Raw genomic sequence first — 22,271 nt, forward strand, 5'->3', positions numbered from 1 at the left:
TATAGGTACAACATTTAGTGCAACTTTGAATGTCAAGATTTGTCAACTTTTCTGTGAAAGACTGAAAGGATTGTTGCACAGTTATATGACAGGGCTTTGCATACTTCATTTCTGTGCTATTATAACTTTCAATTTTTCCCTCTGCTTAGGATTCAGTACTGGGCTGGGAGGATTGAACAGGAACTAGACCGAGTGGTCCGACAGGTCAGCGGGATTCAACAGCTCAAAGCGGTATGTTCTCTATCTTTATCACTTGTGTTGGCTGGTATGTCATTCTTGAAATGTAACAGTGCCTCTGCTTCTGAATACTTTATTGACTGTAGAGTTGTCTGGGACTTTCCAAGGTCATGTGTTATCAGTGTGTCTTTTGTTGTTTCTATTGTGTGATATGTCAGGTAATGTGTGTTGGCGAGCATTTCAAGTGCTGCCAGTTAATTTGCATGACAAGTACTGTGTATTGGCTGTATGCCAGGTTTGTATCTTTCCTACAGTTACCAACATGCCAAATAACATGGAAAAAAAGTGTATTTTGAATGTATTTGTCACAACTGTAGGACATGAGCTTGAAAAGCAATTTTGAAGTGTGGTCAATGCTATAATGCCTAAAGAGCCTGTCCCACTTGGGCCGTCATTTACGCGACAGGCCGGTAGTGACTGACGCGCGACGGTTGCGAGCGTTATCATGCGTCCGTACAGCCGTCTGGAGCGCGTGACGTCATTTGAAGACGGACACAAAATGCAGGAAGGAGTAACTCAGCGGGACCAGCAGCATCTCTGGAGAGAAGGAATGGATGATATTTCGGGTCGAGACTCTTCTTAAGTCTGAAGAAGGGTCTCGACCCGAAACGTCACCCATTGCTTCTCTCCAGAGATGCTGCCGGTCCCGCTGAGTTACTCCTGCATTTTGTGTCTATCTCCAATCGTCTTGGCCCCGCTCTGGGAGTAGGAGTGGGGGCGGATCCGGATCCGCAATGGCCATGAGCCCCAGGCGATCGTTTGCCTGCTTCTGCTGCTGCTGTTGGTGGTGAGACGTTGCGCCGTGCCAGGGTCTTGGGCCTGTCCCACTTTGTTTGTCAATTACGCGACAGGCCGGTGGCGCACGAAGAATTTGTTCGGGACGAAGTCCACACTCCTCCACGATACTCCACACACCTCCACACCACTCTATGCGCCCGTCCCGCGTTACCCATACGCTAGCAGGTCGCGTAAATGGCGCGCGAATGACAGCCAAGAGGGACAAGCCCTAAACCCAGCAGTCAACATGGATAACCAACTAGACAACCAGCACCTTAGCCAAGCAACCAGCAGACAGGAAAAAAAACTCTTGCTCTTACTTAATTAGTGCATTGCCTTGGATGTCTGATATGATGTGGTATTGATGCGTTAAGTCCTGTGTGTTCACTGATTGCCTTTCATGCATTACAACACTGATTAGAGTTCAAAGATATTTTGCAAAGCTCATTGGAATACCCACTTCTTTTCTTGATATTGGCTGTCATGAATTTTGAGTGGATAGTCTGCCAGGTATTGATTGCTTCAGTATTGCAGCAGAGATTACTCTTCAGAATTATAAGAAAGAACTGCAGATGCTGGTTTAAATCGAAGGCAGACACAAAATGCTGGAGTAACTCAGCGGGACAAGCAGCATCTCTGGAGAGAAGGAATGGGCGACGTTTCGGGTCAAGATCCTTCTTCAGACTGATGTCAGCGGGGTGGGCGGGACAAAGATAGAATGTAGTCGGAGACAGTAAGATTGGTGGGAGAACTGGGAAGGGGAGGGGATGGAGAGAGAGGGAAAGCAAGGTCTATTTGAAGTTAGAGAAGTCAAGGTTTATACCGTTGGGGTGTAAGCTACCGAAGCGAAATATGAGGTGCTGTTCCTCCAATTTGCGCTGGGTCTCACTCTGACAATGGAGGAGGCCTAGGATAGGGAGGTCAGATTGGGGAATGGGAGGGGGAGTTGAAGTGCTGAGCAACCGGGTGCTCAGGTAGGTTAAGGCGGACTTTAAAAAAAAAAGAGAACGACACGATGGCAGTGTCCACGGGCTACATCGGAAACCTTGGCACTTTTGACAAGAGTAGAGAGCTGTTCATCTCCTATATGGAGAGGGCAAACATGTTTTTCACGGCAAACAATATAATGGAGATTAGTGGTGAAGGAGAGATAGTGACCTAAACAAATAAGACCGTTTGCAAACGCATGAAAGCGATTCTGCTCACGGAGATCGGTCCTGAAGTGCCTGGCACACTCATGAATCTCCTTGCGCCCATTAAGGCAAAAGACGTGCCTTTCAATGACATTATAAAGAAGTTGGAGGAGTATTTCAACCTAAAGCCTCTGGAAATTGCAGAAAGCTATAAATTTGACACTAGAAACCAGAAGCCGAATGAGACAATCAATGAGTACATTGCTGCCTTGAAAAACTTAACTTTGCACTGGAACTTTGGAACCTTTCTCAGACGAGCACTATGCGACAGATTTGTTTGTGGTCTACTGGATGAACGTATTCAGTCCAAACTCTTGAACACTCCAGATCTTACATTCGAGAAAGATTGCTACCACAATGGAGATGGCATCAAAGAATGCTCGTGAGTTTCGTCCACCACAGACTACAGTGGCCGTTTACAGTCACAAAGCAGTGCCTATGGCCAAACCAAGAGGCGCTAAACCAAAACCAAAGTATGGCGGTGAGCCGAGTTCAGTCAGTTGTTATCGTTGCAACTGTAATCACTCATCCCAATTTTGTCAGTTCAAAATGGCCAAGTGCTATAACTGCTAGAAGAAAGGCCATATCGCCTAAGCATGTCAGGCCAAGCTTGAAACAGGAAACCAACAATCTGTGGGAATCAAGCAACAACACCAGAGAGGAGTTCACAATGGAGGTGAACCTAGATGGAAATGAACTTGGGTTGTACACCATTTATGCAACCAACATCGATAAGCCTACAACCAGCCAAGGCAAGGACTTCCGAACTAAACTATTGATTAATGAACAGTTAATCGATATGTGTATTGACATGGCAGCAGATTGTTCGGTCATGAGCAAAGACCTGTACGAAACAAAGTTCCCGCAGATACCATTGTTTGAGAGTAAGGTCAAGCTGAGAACCTACTTGGGCGAAGTTTTGGAGACATGCGGACAAATGAACTGTAAAGTTCAGCATAATGGTCAGTCAGTAACACTGCCCATCATAGTAGCCAGCTACAGAAATAAACCAACCCTCCTTGGAAAGGATTGGCTGATTAGAATAGAATTAGACTGGAAGAACATTTTCAGCATCGATTTGTCCAAATCACATCTTGAAAACGTCATAAGCAAACATGCAAACATTTCTGTAGACAATTACACGGGAATAACAGGGTACTCTGCACACATTCGACTTAAGCAAGATGTGAGACCTGTGTATTGTCGACCAAGACCTGTACCATATGCACTAAAGCAACAAGTGGAGGAAGAACTTGACAGGTTAGAGCGGAATGGAGTAATCGTGAAGACAGACCAGAGTAACTGGGCAACACCAATTGTGGCCGTACCCAAGGCTGACAAAACTGTTTGACTATGTGGTGACTACAAAGTCACAATCAACCAAGCCGTTGATGACGAACAATATCCGTTAGCAACCTCGCAAGATCTGTACACAGAACGTAACGGAGCAAGAGTCTTCACTAAACTGGATTTGTCTCACACTTATGCTCAACTCAATGTCGATAAGGAAAGTCAGCAGTACTTGACTATCAACACACATAAGGGCTTGTATCATATACAAAGCTGCCCTATGGTGCGAAATCCTCCCCGAACATTTTTCAGTCTGTCATGGACAAAATTTTACAAGGTATTCCTTACAGTGTGTGCAACCAGGATGACCTACTGATATTCACAGAGGGCATGGTAAAACATCTGGAAATCCTCGAGCAAGTTCCCACACGACTGAACTGCAGCAATGTCAAACTGCGACAAAGTAAATGTGCATTTGCGCAGTCAGAGGTGGTCTACCTTTGACTCAAAGTAGATGCCAACGGACTTCGCCCTGTGAAGGCGAAAGTTGAAGCAATAGTGAATGCTCCAAAACCCAACAATGTGTCAGAGCTACGATCATTCCTTGGGATGATGCAGTTCTATGCACGATTCCTTCCAGATTTAGCAACTGTGCTAAAGCCACTACATCATCTGCTGCAAAAAGATGTGAAATGGACATGGGGAAAGGAACAGCAACGTGCATATGACATCTGCAAGGAAAACTTGACAAGTGAGAAACTCCTTGTTCACTACAAAACGACACGCAAGATGAAACTTGCTTGTGATGCTTCAAGTTATGGTGTAGGTGCAGCGATCTCCCACGTAATGAATGACGGACAGGAAATTATTGTTTTTGCATCCCGCACCCTATCAACGAGTGAGCGTAATTATGCACAGATAGAATAGGAAGCACTCAGCATCATGTTCGGAATCAAGAAATTCCATCAGTTTCTTCTCGGCAGACCATTCACCCTAGTGACTGATCACAAGCTACTACTAGTGATACTTGGTCCCAAGTCGGCTATACCTTCCATAGCGGCATCAAGGATGCAGCGCTGGGCAATTTTGCTGTCCCAGTATGACTACAAGGTGGAGTACAGAAGCTCCAAGTGCAACACAGTTGCAGATGCGTTGTCCCGGTTGCCCCATGCGACCCCTGACGTGGGAAGTGAGAACTCAATCTACACACTGTAAGTTGGAGATGAAGACTTTCCAGTGACTGCAACAGAAATTGCAGCAGAAACAGAGAAAGACATTGTGCTGAAGTGGGTCTATGAACAGACATTGAACGGTTGGACTGCAATATATAGGGGATTGAACTCAGAGCCTTTCCATAATCGACGCCATGAATTATCATGTGAGCAGGGATGCATTAAGTGGGGTTACAGAGTGGTTGTTCCAGAGTATTTGAGAAACAAAATTATGAATGAACTTCATGCCGAACATCCTGGCACAGTTAGCATGAAGTCAATTGCCAGAAGTTTTATGTATTGGCCTGGTATTGACAGTGATATTGAGTCACTGGTGAGCAAATGTAGTGTCTACCAAAATTGCTGGAGTAAACCACCAAAAACACCACTGCAACCCTGGTAATGGCCAAGTAGACCTTTTCAGAGAGTTCATGTAGATTTTTGTGAAAAAGGTAATGATCACTTTCTGGTACTAGTCGATAGTCATTCCAAATGGATTGAGGTTAAGCATATGGCATCAAGCACTACTACTGAGTGTACCATGGATGAGTTGAGATCCATTTTTGCATGCCATGGTTTACCGGAAGAACTTGTTTCTGATAATGGGCCTCAGTTTCATTCAGAACGGTTCAAAGAGTTCATGCAGGGGAATGGTGTAAAACACACACTTGTTCCCCCATACCATCCAGCCTCCAACGGCGGCGGAAAGGTATGTTAGAGTTGTCAAAGATGCTCTCAAGAAACAGATTTTGCAGGGTAGTTCAAAGCTCAGCATGAAACATCGTTTGGCTAGTTTCTTGCTGAAGTACAGAACCACACAACACACAACAACAGGTTACTCACCTGCAGAACTGTTGATGAAGTGGAGGCGAAGAATACGCCTGTCTAGTTCAACCCAATTTGGCCTTGAGAGTTGAGCAAAAACAGTTAAGTCAAAAACGCCATTTTGACTCCCACGAAAAGGAGAGGTACTTCAAGCTAGATGAGCAGGTTCGTGTTCTCAGCCCTCCCAACAAGTCCAGTCGAGACAAATGGGATGTTGGGAAAATAGTGGAAGTGTGTGGATCAAAAAGATACTTAGTTTAAGTTGGAGATAGGATCAAAAGTGTTCATGTTGATCAAATGATTCCAGCCAAAGATGAACCACAAACTGAGCATGAAGTCCTAATCCCTGAGTTTTTATCTGAAAATGAGTTGGAAGATTGAAACACAAAGTTCAGTTAGTACAGACAAAGAAATTGATTCCTCTGGTCAAAGTCAGGGTACTAAAACAGAGCCAAACAAGCCTACAGTTGAGTCAACACCTAAACCTGTTACATCTGTTACTGTTAGACGATCAGGCAGAATCTGTAAACCAGTAGTCAGATTAGGCTTGTAAATTAAGTAACTCGCTGTATAAGTAAAATGAAAATCTGTGGATATGTAAAATAAATATATTATGTTTATCATTTAATATTTCATAAATACTGGTTTAAATCAAGTATCACAACAACAAAATTGTAACTGAGTACTTAGATTTAATACTTTAAAAAAGGAGAGCAGTGTAATGTATTCATACATATTCATGTATATGTTAATGAGTTGGTGTCCAATATAAGCAGGGAATGTTGGGTAATAAATCTCTCTCTCGTGATCCAGGCAACCTGCGTGTAAGTTGTTATTCATTCCGGAATATAACAAACTCCACACGGACAGCACCCAAGATCAGGATTCAACCTGTGTCACTAGCGGTATGAGGCTGCAAATGCGCCAATCTGCTGTTTATTTATGTTGAAGAGCTTGGAAATTTGATATAGATTCTGGTGTTACTAGTGATATCCACATCCTTAGAATGAGCCTTGAGAAAGAGAACCTCACGGAGTAAATCGGCACCATTTGGAGAATCAGAGACATACAGCATGGAAACAGACTATTCATTCTAAGTTGTCCAAGCTAAGTAAGATACCCAAACAGCCTTTCCAGGTGAGGCAGAGGTTCACCTGCACCTCCTCCAACCTCATCTATTACATCCGCTGTTCTAGGTGTCAACTGCTCTGCATCGGTGAGACCAAGCACAGGCTTGGCGATCGCTTCGCCCAACACCTCCGCTCAGTTCGCATTAACCAACCTGATCTCCCGGTGGCTCAGCACTTCAACTCCCCCTCCCATTCCGAATCCAACCTTTCTGTTCTGAGCCCTCCATGGCCAGAGTGAGTCCCACCGCAAATTAGAGGAGCAGCACTTCATATTTCGCTTGGGTAGTTTGCACCCCAGCGGTATGAACATTGACCTCCAATTTCAGGTAGTCCTTGCCTTCTCCCTCCTTCCCATAACTCTTCCCAGCTCTCCCACAGCCAACTGTCCCTGCTTCCTTTCTTCTTCCCGCCCACCCCCACATCAGTCTGAAGAAGGGTCTCGACCCGAAACGTCACCTTTTCTGCACTGATTCCAGTTTAATGACATATTTTCTATACTCCAAGTGCGGCCTCACCAAGGTCTTGTATAAGTTGCAACATACTGTAACGTCCCAATGTCTCTACTCATTGCCCTGACTGAGGAAGAACAGTATGCCCAAAGTCCTGTCCATCTGTGCCACCACTTTCAGGAATTATGTACTTGTATTCCTCGACCCCTCTATTCTCCAACACCACCCAGGGCCCTCCTGTTCACTGTGAAAGTCCTGCCCTATACAGGTTTAACATTCCAAAATTCAACACCTCGACTTCTCTGAACTGAACTGCTTTGCCATTCCTCAGCCCACTTACCTAGCTGATCAACATTCTATTGCTATTGTCGATAACTATCTTCACTGTCTATGATACCACCTATTTTATTGCCATCTTCAAATGTGCTAACCATGCCTTGCACATTCTCATCCCAAAAAACAGGACAAAGGTCTTGCAAATGCCTGGCATCCAGCAAGCAGGAGAAATTTTCCCAGCTCCTCTCTTTTCCTCTAGATCCCACACCACCTTAATAGCAGTGAGAGGTAAAGCCACTGAGCAGATCAATGGAAATACCACCTTGGGAAGAACAGTGTGACAGATGCAGAGCAGTGGGAAGTGAGATATGCTGTGGTTCACAACTACATCAAGTGAGAACTACTTAAACTAATTAATTAGATCATCTGTCAGTCTTCCAGTTCCCTGGATCATGTTCCAACTCTGGATCACGGCTCGTGTGGGTGTCAGTGAGAAGGTTAATGTATCGTGGGAAAGAGTCACTGCAGCCCAGCATTCCAGCTGTTCACCAACTGATTATTGTGGAGGCACAGGACAGCAGTCGAGTCTCCTCTTAGGAACATAGAGCAAGATCACAGGTTATGAATTGAGAGTGGAAATCGTAATACTGGTGTGTGGAGGCATTTACAGAAGAGCAGTTTAGCAGTCGAGGTGTGATGGCAATGATGCCACGACCTTGCTCAGGCCTCATCTGCGGAGCCGAGGAATATTGACAGAATTGTAAAATTATAGTGCTTTTGTTGTTACTACTTATCTGTGTGCCCCTAGTTAGGAGAACTTCCCAGACAGTATTTTAAAAAATAAGTTCATAGTGGGGATTTGAACATCACTACCAAGGTCGGTATTTATTGGCCATGTCCATTTGTCCTTGAATTAGGCGCCATTTCAAGTTGCATTCAGGTGCAGATCCATTCTATAGATAACTGTTTTAATGTGGACAGTTCATTTTGCAGTGCAGTTTAATTAAAAGGATCTCCTTCATGGAATTCGGTCGTACATCTTAACAAGAGAAAAATATCGAAGCTTAAATGTGGCAGTCTGCTTTTTTAATACATTTTAATGTTGACCCCATTTGTTCTGAAGAGACATGGAAACAGGTCCTTCAGTCCACTGTGTGCATGACAAACATCAAGCACCCATCAGCACTAAACCTAATTTTCCTCTTGCACTTGAATTAATTGCCCCATCAACCTGCACTCTGAGAAATTCCAGCAGCCAAATAACCCAGCGACCAGCATGGCCTCAGCATGTGAGAGAAAACTGGAGCACCCAGGAGAAAGCCGTGTGGTCATGAACAAGTACAACGTTCATCTGGACAGTACTCAAGACCAGGATTTAACCTGTGGTTCTAGAGCTGTGAGGCAGTCCGGGCTAATTGTTGAACTGCTGTGTTGCTCAAGGTACAAAAGTAAAATGCCAGGAACACTCAAAATCTGAAAGAAGATGAGAATTGAGGAAGTGCTCACCAGGTCATACAGCATCGTTGGAGAGGGAAACAGAGTAGATGTTTCCAATCGATAATCGTTGATTGTTCATCAGATTCAGCTGCGATATGTTGGCCAATGTGGGCAAGTTAGGCTGAAGGGCCTGTTTCCACGCTTTATGTCTCTATGACTCTATAAAAGTCAGAAAGGTCTTACCTTGGAATCCTTGGACTCAAGGAGAGGAGATAATGCTACGAATCACAGCTTTGTTTGTTAACCAAGAAACAAACTTATTTCTTGATATCCAGTTAAACCCTCACATTGATTATTCACTGAAAGCTTCCAACTCCGCAATAAATCAACAACTGAGAAGCTGAGCCTAGGAAGCTGCTAAGGTGAGGAAGAGTAATGGTTTAGTGGGGACGGCATTTCTAAAAGTGGGGAGGAAATCTTGTTCAGGCAGATCTGAGGATGCAAGAGAGTTTTGCAGTTGGAGGTTCTGAAGCTATCCTTTCATATACCCTGTATTTTTATTTGAATTGGAAGGGATTATTTTTTTCCAACAAAGTGGAGTTGAGGTGGGCAAAGGTGAGGTATGTTAGTGCGGTGTAGCGGTACGAATGTGGTCAAGCTCATCAGTACAATTGGGTTAAATTTGTAATGTTAATGATAGAACTACACTCGTGAGAGGAGCAGTTGTCAAAAACCATTGAAACTTGCCTTACTGCCTGACCCATCCATGCCGACCAAGCCACATGTAAACTAATCACATTTACCTGTCCACGTGTCTTTAAATTTTTGGTTAAATTACACCAGGTGTAATACCAAGCAGAGGTGCTACTTCCTCTGGCACCTTATTCCCTATAACCCACCACCCTCTGTATGAAAATATTTTCACTTAGATTTCTCTTAAATCTTTCCCCTTTCACCTTAAACTGATGACCTCTAGTTTTTAATTCCATAATCCTGAAAAAAAACTGTGTGCATTCATCCTATCTATGTCCTTTACACACCTCAATAAGATCACTCCTCATCCTCCTGCATTCAAATGAATAACGTTCTAGCCTTCCCAACATCTTTGGAAAGTCAATTGAGATGTTATGAGGACAATCTATATTACAGTCTATATTGTAGGCCCTAGAATCCTGGCAATATTCTCATAAATCTTCTCTGCACGCTTTCCAGCTTAATGGCATCTTTCCTATAGCAGGGTGATAAAGTACAGCCACAACAATGTCCTGTACAACTGCAACATTTGTCCCAACGTTTATACTCAAATCCCTGACTGATGAAGGCTACTGTGCCAAAAGTGTTCTTCACCACACTATCTATCTGTGATGTCTCTTTCAAGGAGCAATGTACTTGTACTCATGGATCCCTCTGCTCCACAACACTTCACAGGGCCCTACTGTTCATTGTGAAGGTCCTGCCATGGTTTGACTTCCCAAATTGCAACATCTGTTATCTGATTTAAATTGTATTAGCCATTCCTCTGCCCATTTACTCTATGGCTCAGCACTGATCCCTGAGGTACGCCACCAGTCATAGACCTCTGGTCCACAAAACAGCCTTCCACCACCACCCTTTGCTTCCTCCCCTGAAGCTAATACTGCATCCAATTAGGTAACTGTCCCTGGATCCCATGTGTGTGACATGATCTCACACATACAAAACTATGCTGACTATCCAATGCATGTATGTCTTATCCCTCAGAATCCTCTCAAATAACTTTAATGCCACAGATGATAGGCTTACTGGTCTACAGTTCTCAGATTTTCCTTGGCAATCCTTCTTGTGGATTGTGGATCAGAGGTCTGTGACTAGTGGTGTACCTCATTTAACCCTTCTTAAATAAAGGCATAACATTAGCCACCTGCCAGTCTTCCAGCACCTCCCCTGTGTTTAACAATGGTTCATAAGTTTCAGCCAGGACTCCCGTGATTTCTTCTCTAGCTTCTCACAGTCCTTGGATAAATCTGATGGGCCCGGGAGATTTATCTACCTTTATATGTCATAGGATGTCCAGTACCTCCTCAACTGTAATACAGACTATCCTCGTGACATCTTAATTAATGTTTCCAAATTTGAATAATGCCTTTCCTCTGGAATTGTATAAAACACCAGTGAGGCCAAAGCTAGAGCAACGTTCTGGTCACTGAACCACAGAAAGAATGGAACAGCACAAGAGAGGATGTATTGACAAGGATATTGCCAGGGCTGGAGAATTATGGTTAGGAAGAGAGACTGTCGAGAGTGCGGTTATTCTTGGGGGAAATGAAATAGAGGGGCGATTTATGAGAATTCTGAAAGGTCACAGCAAGATGTACTGGAAGGTCCTATTTTCCATTGAGGAGAGGCCAATATCTGGAGGCTATTAGTTAGTTGGTAGAAGATTAGCGAATTTACAACAGGGCGAAAGCAGGGGTCCAGATCTCACACTTAAAAGGCAGGCGTAGACAGAAATACAATTAAATATCTGGGTGAGCACTGGTAGAGTACTATCAAGCAAATTCTTCACTTGGTGGATGAGAGGATCAGGAATCAATAAATAAGGTTTGTTACAAATAGCAGGATCCTCAAAATATATAATTAAACTTGAAGATTTCATCTCTTAGTAGTCCTCTTCAAAATAGAATAATAATAGGAGCACCTGGTAAATACGGTTGTTTCATTTTTTTCAGTAACCTAATTCTGGATTGGAGTGAGTGAAAGTGGTAATTGTATCTGTGTTGAATGAAATGATGCAGAATCTGCCTATTGACTCTGGTTGCTCACAACAAATCGGCACATTGATTAGGAAATCGGAGAGAGTTGCTGGCACTGCTTGACACATCTGTACTCCAGGGACTGATGCGCTGATGTCTGAGTTGCTGCAGAATGTGCAGTGGTTAGATTATTTAACAAAGTATCCAGTATTCTGGACCACCCATCATTTGATAATTAGGGTACCTTTTCAAGCCTTTAAGAGTTAAATGATTATACTGTAAACTCTCCTTTTAACACACCTCTTTATAACAGAAGGTAGACAAAAAAGGTGGAGAAACTCAGCAGGTAAGGCAGCATCTATGGAGCGAAGGAAAAGGGCGACGTTTCGGGTCGAGACCCTTCTTCAGACAGTTAACAGATATCTTTATAACAGATATCGGTTATAATGGACTGACCTATTGACGGCTGCCCAAGCGGCCTGGTTTGCGCTGTCTCCACCACTGTCCGCACTGCTGTCTGCACACCCCCCTCCCCCTCCACCATGGTCGGCAGCTGTGTGACCATCCTCAGTTCGCGCCACTTCTCCCGCTACTCGCAGCACCGCCACCACCGTTTACTGATGTGCAAGCAGGTACTGAGCTTGCAAACTGTTCGGCAATGGTTTGATCAGACCATGTGTGGATGCTGTGTTTTGCGAAAAGATGCCCTCAGATAGTGTCTAACATAATGAGTGGGGGAATCTTTTGAGGAGATCTTGTTTGTGGCCGTGTGTTGGGGAATGGTCCCATCACTGTGTGTACATATCTACAAAGGTTGGGCAAAGATTCAACTAAAAGGTCTCTTCAGTGAATGTTGGGCAATGATTGTAAAGACTCCGTCTCTTTCTGAGTTTTAAAATCAGACAAAATCCGGTTCTGTCATTATGTTTGTGGAATTGTTTGAACACATGTTGAATGTCACTGTAGACTCGCAAACACTTCATTCTGAGAGTGCCCAATGTACAGTGATGGATAAAGGTTCAATCATTGTTTTTCTTCATGTGACTTGGGCAGTACTTCAATCAGACTATGTCTACCTCTATGCATTGAGGATTGGTTAACCAAACTCTGTCTATTGTTGTGCGATGGTGTTTAGTTTGATCTGACTGCCTTTATATCTGTGTTGGACAGTGGTTCAATCAGGCAGTGTTTGTACTGGGTAGTGTTCAATCACACTTTATCTCACTATGTTTTGGGAATACTTTGATGGGATAGGTTCTGAAGTTGTATGTTGGGGAATACAAGTAAATTGAATCTGTCATTCATACTCAGTAATTATTCCATTAGACAACCTTTGCTGATTTGGGGAATGGACCATCATTGTGTCTATCAATGCATCTGAAGCTCTGACATGGGGTTTGGGGTTTCGTTCAATCAGACCAGCTCCATTGCTGTGTGTTTACAATAATACTATAAGTTTATGTGTGATGGGGATTAGATCTTTTACGGTATACTTCTTACCTTGATAAAAGAAACATAAAACGCAAGGATTAGCCAGCAGTTCAGCCAGGATATTTTCTGGATCTTTTGAATAGCTTGTAATGCCAGTAAATGTTGGTTAAGTAGAGGGCATGTGTTATTGCGTAATGGTTACGGCCCATGGTGTCAAAAGACATTGGTTGGGGAGTATGAGCAAAGTGCATGTGTTTGCCTGCTGAGATCGATGAAGCTCACTATCGATGGAGTGTGAGGAAGGTGGTGTTTTATCTTATAATTCTGGCAATCATTGCCCATTCAAACCCTCCTGTGCTGAAAGAATGATTAAGACTTTAGTTGTCAGGCATCCCATGGAGGGCAGACTGAGAAGTGATGGAGATTTCCATCTCTGAGGATGGGTTTTTAACAGTAAGCTGGTAGATTTGGGGTTACTGTTACCAAGACTGGATTTTTAATTCCAGATTTATTTATTCAAATTTAAATTTTCCAGCTCTCAGGATTGAACTTGAACTTGTGTCACTGGATCAGTATTTTTGACGCAAGTCCAATCATGTACAACTCAAGTCATGTCAGGCTGAGATCATTATCATATGCACAAGTATGGTCTGCTACAGGTAATTTAAGAAGGAACTGCAGATGCTGGAAAATCGAAGGTACACAAAAATGCTGGAGAAACTCAGCGGGGTTCAGACTGATGGGGGGTGGGGGGTGGTGGGGGGAGGGGTGGGGAGAAGAAAGGAAAAAGGAGGAGGAGGAGCCCGAGGGCTGAGTGATGGGAGGAAACAGCCCGAGGGCTGAGGAAGGGGAGGAGACAGCGAGGGCTAACAAAATTGGGAGAATTCAATGTTCATGCCCGCAGGATGCAGACTCCCCAAGCGGAATATGAGGTGCTGTTCCTCCAATTTCCGGTGTTGCTCACTCTGGCCATGGAGGAGACCTAGGACAGAGAGGTCGGATGCGGAATGGGAGGGGGAGTTGAAGTGCTGAGCCACCGGGTTCGTCAGGTTGGTTATGGGGGATCGAGCGGAGGTGTTCGGCGAAACGATACTGGTACAGGTAACTTGGATAAAAACACACAACGTGCAACAGGCAGCATCTCTGGAGGGAATGGACAGGTTACGTTTTGGGTTAGGTCCCTTCTTCAGGCAGGTAGAATGAAAATCTTGCTAGCAGCAACATCATAGGCACATACAGTAGACAGCACACAATAAAACAAAATTATACAAGACCGTGAAAGAAAAAGACTGAAGAAAACAATATACTAAGTGAAAAGCACAATTAGAAAACAAGTCCATAATAAGATCGTGTCTTCTTCAGGCAGCAAATTGTGGCTGAGAGGAGGCACTGTAAAAATCATCACTGGCTCATCTGTGATAATGTCCGTAGGTAAAATGTATTAACTGCGGTGCCAGTGGGAAACTATAATGGAATGTGAACAAGGTGCCAATGTCAATACAAACTCACCATGAATACCAGTGATAAAATGCCTGAGTGTGTCGATAAAGGAATGTTGGATATGTGTCATTTTGTATCAGTAATGGTGTCTACATTCACCTGCAGCCGTGTGGCGACTAGTTGCTTCTTGTACTGTACTGTGCGCATGTGCTAATAATAGTGTGAAGACTGTGCTAGTTGCTTCCTGCTAGCAGAATATTACCCGGTTGTGTGTAATTATCATTTCAAGAGCCAGTAATGATCAGTGGGCTGTGTGCAACATGATAGTGATGCAAATGAGTGTCATTAATAGATTATATGTAAGCATTCAATCTTTCCTTTCCCTGTGCACCATGAGTGCAAGGTATATCATGTTGACATTTTGCAAATGATGAGCTTCACCAGCTGGAGGGAGAAGCCAGTGTGTGCGTGGGAATACCACTCTGTAGATCATTCAACATCCTTGCTTGGAAATACATCTCCAGTCCTTCACACGAATTGGGCCAAACCCAGAACCCTGGAATTACTTTCAACATGGACTGCAGGAGTTCACACACAACCATTTTCTCAATGGCACTTTGGATTGGCTGGTAAACACCAACCATGTCATCTCATTAAATTAAAACAGAATGTATATAAGCAGGATGCATCTCAGGAAAATACTGCAGATATACATAAGGAGCTCATCACATAAGGATTATTTTCTAGTTGAGAACATTAATTAGAAGAAATTAGGCTATTTTTCTTGATTCATTTGGTTGGACGGTGAACATTGTTGTTTTTGTATATAGCATTTCCCACAAATTCTTTGTGTCATGTGGTGAAATATTTTATATGACAGCGTCAACGTTTGCCCATTGATGTAACATTCGTTCAGGATAAAGCCACAAGAATCCAGGCTTCATGTCTGAGCATAATCAGCTCATTCACCTGCTGCTGCAAAGTGACTCCATTCATTAAAACCCAGAATGTACAGTTTTTATACAATAACTGAACCTCATAAAATGTCACAATATTTAATCATCTCTAAACCAATGAACTTCATCTTGAACCATGACTAAAATAATCATCCGAATATATCTACTCTTCATATTACCCTGAGCATTGTACAGTGTGTAATTAATATCAATTCACATCATTTATCCACCATCTCCTTTTCATGTGAGAAAATAGTAATCCGTTCCTGGACAGACAGATTATGACATTCCAAATACTTTTTGACACTCATGTCAATTTTTCAGAATAATTTTTCATGCTTTCTATGAAGAATATTCATTTCACATAAGTGCTGTTGAAAGAGCTCAGATATGCAGCACAAGAAATGGTAAATCTCAGGAAGTGTCTCTGCATCGCTGTGCTGCCTGTGCCTCTGCAGCACTGCCATACTTAACTAAATCGTATGCCTCCGCACTTCCATCCTCTGCTTTTCCTTTGTACGGTAAGAGTATCCTTTTGTGAACTCATTCTCAATCAATTTGGGGAACTTCTAAAATATGGCAACCATCTTGCGTAATGTGCTGTAACTATTGCACGCAGCCAACATAGCCTGACTGGAGGGCACTGAGCATCTGAGCTTCTGTGCGAGAGAATACTGACATTGGTTTGCATTCTTCTACTGGATTTTCTTATATGATACGATATGATACGATAGAACTTTCTTTATCCCAGGAGGGAAATTGATCTACCAACAGTTATAAAAACACAAAATATATGAAACATGAAATTAAAGTGATGAGTGGAAAGGCTTGGGGGATGTGCAAAGATTGGGTAGGGGGTGGGGAGAAGGGAGTCAGGGGAGTTGTAAAGTTTGATAGCACAGGGAAGAAGGTTCTCCTGTGGCGTTCTGTCCTGCATCTTGATGGAACCAGTCGATTGCTGAAGGTACTCCTCAGGTTGACCAGTGTGTCATGGAGGGGGTGTGCTGTATTGTCCAGGATGCTCCGCAGTTTGAGGAGCATTCGCCCCTGCAAGACCACCTCCCATGAATCCAACTCCACCTCCAGCACGGAGCCAGCCTTCCTGATGAGTTTGTTGATCCTATTGGCGTCCGCAGCCTTTGCCTTGCTGCCCAGCACAGGGCAGAGAAGAAGATGGCACTGGCTACCACCGATTAGTAGCACCAGGAGAACCCTGAGATTCGCTGTGCATTAGATTCCCTCGGAAGACATAAGAGGCTGCAGATGATGGAATCTGGAACAAACAACGGATTTCTGGAAGAATTCAGCATAGTCATAGAGTTATTCAGCATAGAAACAGGACCTTCGGCCCAACTTGTCCACATTGACCAACATGCCGATCTAAATCCCTTTTCCCTACATTAGCGCATATCCCTTTATACAATTCCTATTCGTGCAACCGTCCAGATGCATTTTAAATGTTGTACCAGCTTTATAAGATTCACAAGTGTTGTCAGGACTGGAGGGTTTGAGTTATGAGAGATTGGATAGGCTGGGACTGAAAGAGGTTTATAAAATTATGAGGGGCAAAGATAAGATGGATGGTTGCAGTCTTTTTCCCAGGGTAGGGGATTCCAGGGCTAGAGGGCATAAGTTTGAGATAAGAGGGGAAATATTTAAAGTGGATTTAAGCCCCAACTTTTTCACACACATTATGGTGGGTATATTAAATGAGCTGCCATGAGATGTTAGAGTATAAATTCATGTCACAGGAGCAGAAGTAGGCCATTTGGCCCATTGAGTCTACTCCGCCATTCAGTCATGGCTGATGTATCTTTGCCTCTCAACCCCATTCTCCAGCTTTCTCTCCATAACCCTTGACACTCTCCAGAAGGGTGGAGGTGATTACAAAAAGGGTGCAGATGGTGGAATCTGATAAGAAATGGACTGGCAATGGAAATGTTTTAAAGAGTACAAAGGTATTAGGGAGATATTCTCAGTCATTCAAGAGAGTGAACTGGATTTGACGATTAACAAGAATAACTCTAACCAAACAATGGAAAAGCAATTAGAGGGGAGGTTGTTTGGTTAATGTTTAGATACATTTCAAAAGGAGAATAGTAAGGAGAGCTTGATCAAAGAGATGCAGAGAAAGATGAAACTGTTTAAAATAAGCAACTGTGACAGGTGTCAGGTTGATAATATATCAGAGAATCAGGACAAGTATAGAAAAATCTGAATATAAATAGAAAATGAATTTAGAAGAGCGGTCTGAGGATATGACATTAATTACACAAAGTAATCCAAAAGTATTTTTAGGCATATAGAGTCACCGAGTTGTGCAGCACAGAAATTAGCTCTTTGGCCCAACTTATCTCTGCTGACAGTAATGCAGATATATGCCAATCTCATTTGTCCAATTTAGGCCAATATCCCCCTCTGACTCTCGGTACCAGTCTGGATGAATTTTAAACATTGTGATTGTATCTGGCTCTGGCAGCTTATTCCAGATAAGCAGTCTATGTGAAAAACATGCCTCTCAAATCCACTAAATCTTTCCCCTCTCACCTTAAATCTACGCCCTCTAGTTTTATACCCCCCCCCCCCCCCCCCCATCCTAGGGGAAATACTCTGACTCTCTAGAAACACAAGAAACTGCAGATGTCAGAAACTTGAGCAAGGAAGTGTTGGAGGACCTGAGCGAGTCAAGCAGCATCTGCGGAGAGAAATGGTCAGACGACGTTTTGGGCCAAGGCCCTGTTTCAGACTGATGGAGTAGGTGGGAGAAAGCCGGATAGGAGAGGTGGGTGGGGGGCAAAGCTTTCCACCCAATCTATGTCCCTCATTATTTTATAAAGCTCCGTAATGTCAATAAGTCCTACATAAGATGGGTGTTGTGTTGTCGCTGTCCAAATAACTGAAGCCTTACACCTCGGTCCAAAACTGTATTAACGTTACAGCATCGGTAACTTCATGCTAGCACGTCTCTCTAATAATGTGGGAACCAGGCAGGGAGGGCTACTGTAAAGCTAGTGGGCGTAACTACAAAGTATGACTCATAACGTGAGTGACACTGGTCTACAATGGGGTGATGAGGAACCCAAATGTCAATATTCACAGAAAAATTGTCCGTTGTAATTGAACACTTTACATTCACCTTTACCGAAGAAAATGCTGGAAAGGAATGGGAAGAGGAGAAATTGTTGAGATGCTGGATGGGTTGAAAATGGATAAGGTAGAGTTAGAGAAAGTACATGTCACCAGGTCGAGTTGGAATAAATTGCTGGTTGCAGAGAGAAGTAAAGGTGCAAATTCTGCCGACACCCCTCCTAATTGTAATTCCTTCTTAACCAATGTGGGGGGTTTTGCAAACATTACACCTTTGTTCTTATAACAATTGGAGCAAAGATAGACCCAACAACTACTGTGAGTCTCATGTCAGTGATGGAGAAGCAACTGGAAGCAACGACCAAAGATCAAATTAGTAGAAAGCCGGCTTAAATTTATAAAAGCCAAATCATCTTGTTGGAACTTGAGGTAAAAGGGTGGATGTGGATGGTACAGTTGGTGTGGAGTGCATGGACTTCCAAAAGACAATTGATAAAGTGGCACATGATGGGTTTGTCAGCAAAACTGAAGCTCTTGTAATAAAAGAGCCCCAGCAGCATGAATAAGACATCAGCCTCTTGACAAAGTATAGAGTGTGGTGGTAAATCATTGTTAGTGTTGCTGGAGGAAGGAATGCAGTGGTCATTCCCCCTTCGAAACAGGGCACAAAGTGTTGGAGTAACTCAACAGGTCAGGAAGCATCTCTGGAGAACATGGATAGGTAACGTTGCCTTTCTTCATGTCTATTAATGACTTGGACTTGAATATACATGGCTCAGCTTCAAAGTTCTCACATGACAGAAAACCTGGGAATCTAGTAACGTACCTAGTCTGAAGAAGGGTCTCGACCCAAAACGTCACCCATTCCTTCTCTCCAGAGATGCTGCCTGTCCCGTTGTGTTACTCCAGCTTTTTGTGTCTATCTTCAATTTAAACCAGCATCTGCAGTTCCTTCTTACACAATCTAGTAACAATAATGTGTTCAGCAAGGGTCACAGAAATGTGAACAAATGTGACAGATGTAATTTAACACAGAGAAGGAAAAGGTGATACCATTTGTTACACAAATCTTTGATAATATCCAAAGCGGTTCAGCAAAAAAACCCATTTGAGATCCCAATATTTATGAATAGAAGAGTAAACTAGAAAAACAAAGACATTTTTGTTGATCTTCTGTTATCATTGGTTTGTTCACAACTGTATTGCGATCAGTTCTGTGCTACACTTAAGTGAAAAGGATTTAGAAAAGGTTTACTGGATCAGTTCCAGGAATGAGGGACTTCAGTTAAGTGGACAGGCTGGGGAATGTTCTACAGACAATAGAAAAGGCTGAGAGGTAATTTGACAGAAGTCTTCAATAGCAGGAAGAATGTGCAAAATAAATAAAACAAAACTATTCCCCTTGACAGTGAGTTGTGAGGATATTGATTTAAGCTAAGTGTAAAAAAAGCAAAATGGAACTGAGGTGAAACTTGGACGTGTCCAGGAACACAGAAGCTGAGCAGATGGTGGGGATGATAATACAGTCAACATGGGAAAACACAGAGCTACGTGGAAATATCTTGATCACTTTTAACAAAGAGCAATTACGAGGTTGGACGACAAGTTATCCTAATTCTTGAGCCTAGCTTCTGCTTCCTCAATCTATATTTACTCTTGGTTTCTGCACCCATTATTTACATTGTCAGATTGCTTTTGTGATATCTGATATCAATTGGATAGAAATGTACTCCACATTTGGGAGGAATTAAGCCACCGAGCTCTTCCTCACAATCTCCACTCCCTAGCCATTCCACTGCCTGATTTATATGTGAAGGTGAACAAGATAGTTCACACCTTGATACATCCCTCACAGAAGAAAGATTTCTGTAAAATGTATGGTTGGTGCAGACTCAGTGGACCGAAGGGCACTGTTTCTGCACTTTAGTGACTTTATGATGTTAATAATCCTGTGATTCTGGCCAAGTCCACCCACTTTTCCTCAACCTGCTATCTGTTAATTTGTGGAAATAGCCTTCACTGCATTTCTTCAGCCCTTTGGACCAACTTGCCCATGCCGATCTAGATGCCCCACCTATGCTACTCCATCTGCCTGTGTTTAGTCTATATCCCTCTAAACCTTTCCTATCTATGTACCTGTCCAAATGTCTTTTAAATGTTGTTTTAGTACCTGCCTCAACTACCACCTCTGGCACCTCGTTCCATATACCCACCATCCTCTGTGTAGATTGGTTATTGCATGTGAACCAATCATAGTAGAGTAGCATCATTAACCCCACCTTGCTACATGCTTTATATTAACACCCACTTCCTACATTAAGTAGTCTTGGAAGCGGTGATGATGAATTAACAACTAGCAACTTGCTGTACCGCTATACTATGTGTTACAATTAAAGATGACTTTAAACTCCAGACCTGTGTAACATCATAAGAATTTACATGGTGTCAGAAGTGGGATGCGAACCCACGCCTCCAGTTGAAGTAGGAGTCGACCAGGACTAGATAGTGTTTACCGTGCCATTCGAAAATGTCTGCTGCCAGCGATGTCCAACGCAGTGCTGGCGGGGCTTGTTGTAGCAGAGGCTGTTTACAAATGTTTGGTGGTCTGTTTTGACTGTGAAAGTGTTCCCGAAGATGAAGTGCTTGAATTTTGAACAAGCGAAGATCACAGCTAGCAGCTCATTCTCGATCTGTGCATATCGCTGTTCGGTGTCCGTCATGGTGCGGGAGGTGTAAGATACAGGTAGTACAGTCCCATCGGCAGATGTTTGAAGGCAGGCTGCGCTCAGCCCGTATTGTGAGGCATCGCAGGTTATCGTGACATGACGTTTCAGGTCGAAGAATGTCAAGGTGGGAGCGCTGGCCAGCTTGGTTTAAAAAAAATCAAATACTTGTTGATGCTGCTGATACCAGGTCCACTCAGTGTCCTTTTGGGTGAGTTGTCTCAGTGGCGAACTTAGTTCGCTGAGATTGGGTATGAACTTTCCCAGATAGTTCACCATACCCAGAAATCGTTGTAGGCTTAACACGTCGGTTGGGGCTGGCATTTCTCTGATGGCAGCAGTATTCTTCGGGTCGGGCTTAAGGCCATCAGAAGTGAATACGTGTCCGACATAGGTGACCTCTGGAATGCTGAACTTGCATTCATTAGGGTTGAATTTCAGGTTGATCTATCGTGCCCTGTCGCCGTTTCCTGTAATCGTATGACACAGATGTTACCGCTGATCGGCGTTGGTAAAGAAGGTACATCCCTGTGCGCCATCGACTGGATCCATGCTTTCAAGCTTGACATCAACGTCTTGATCTACGATGAATCAACTATGGCATTGTCATCTACCACGGATTGCAACATGGTCAGCAAGTGCGAGAACAACCTGCAGAAGGTTTTTGATCAGTTTCCGGCCGTTTTCGTACCTGGACTCGGACATTGCACAAAGATGAAGGCACGGCTCATACTCAAAGACGATGCCGTCCTTAAGTTCTTCAAACCAAGACCAGGTCCGTTCAGTCGGATGGACGCCGTCGACAAGGAACTCTGCCGTCTTGAAGAAATGGGAATTATCACCCATGTGGACCATTCAGAATGGGCCACACCCATAGTTGTCGTTCAGAAGCCTTGCGGCAAGGTGCGCATCTGTGGCGACTACAAAGTGACCGTAAATCTCCAATTGCACATTGATCAACACCCCATACCTAGAGTGGACGAGCTGTTCGTCAAGCTGCAAGGAGGACAGTACTTCTCGAAATTGGACATGTCCGACACGTATTTCCAAGTGGAACTGGGCGACGAGACAAAAAAC

General features: G+C 43.4%; 1 protein-coding gene across 3 annotated transcripts in view; it reads left to right on the plus strand.

Moving 5' to 3' along the window:
- cacna2d2 (calcium voltage-gated channel auxiliary subunit alpha2delta 2) overlaps nt 1-22,271 on the plus strand; it is a 374,530-nt gene that overhangs the window by 58,699 nt on the left and 293,560 nt on the right. For all 3 annotated transcript variants that reach the window (XM_033036873.1, XM_033036874.1, XM_033036875.1), the window contains exon 2: nt 150-231. In XM_033036873.1, the coding sequence (XP_032892764.1) occupies nt 150-231 (82 nt within the window). The remainder of the gene's footprint in view (nt 1-149; nt 232-22,271) is intronic.

The sequence above is a fragment of the Amblyraja radiata genome, chromosome 18 (assembly GCF_010909765.2).
Source record: "Amblyraja radiata isolate CabotCenter1 chromosome 18, sAmbRad1.1.pri, whole genome shotgun sequence".
NCBI lineage: Eukaryota > Metazoa > Chordata > Chondrichthyes > Rajiformes > Rajidae > Amblyraja > Amblyraja radiata.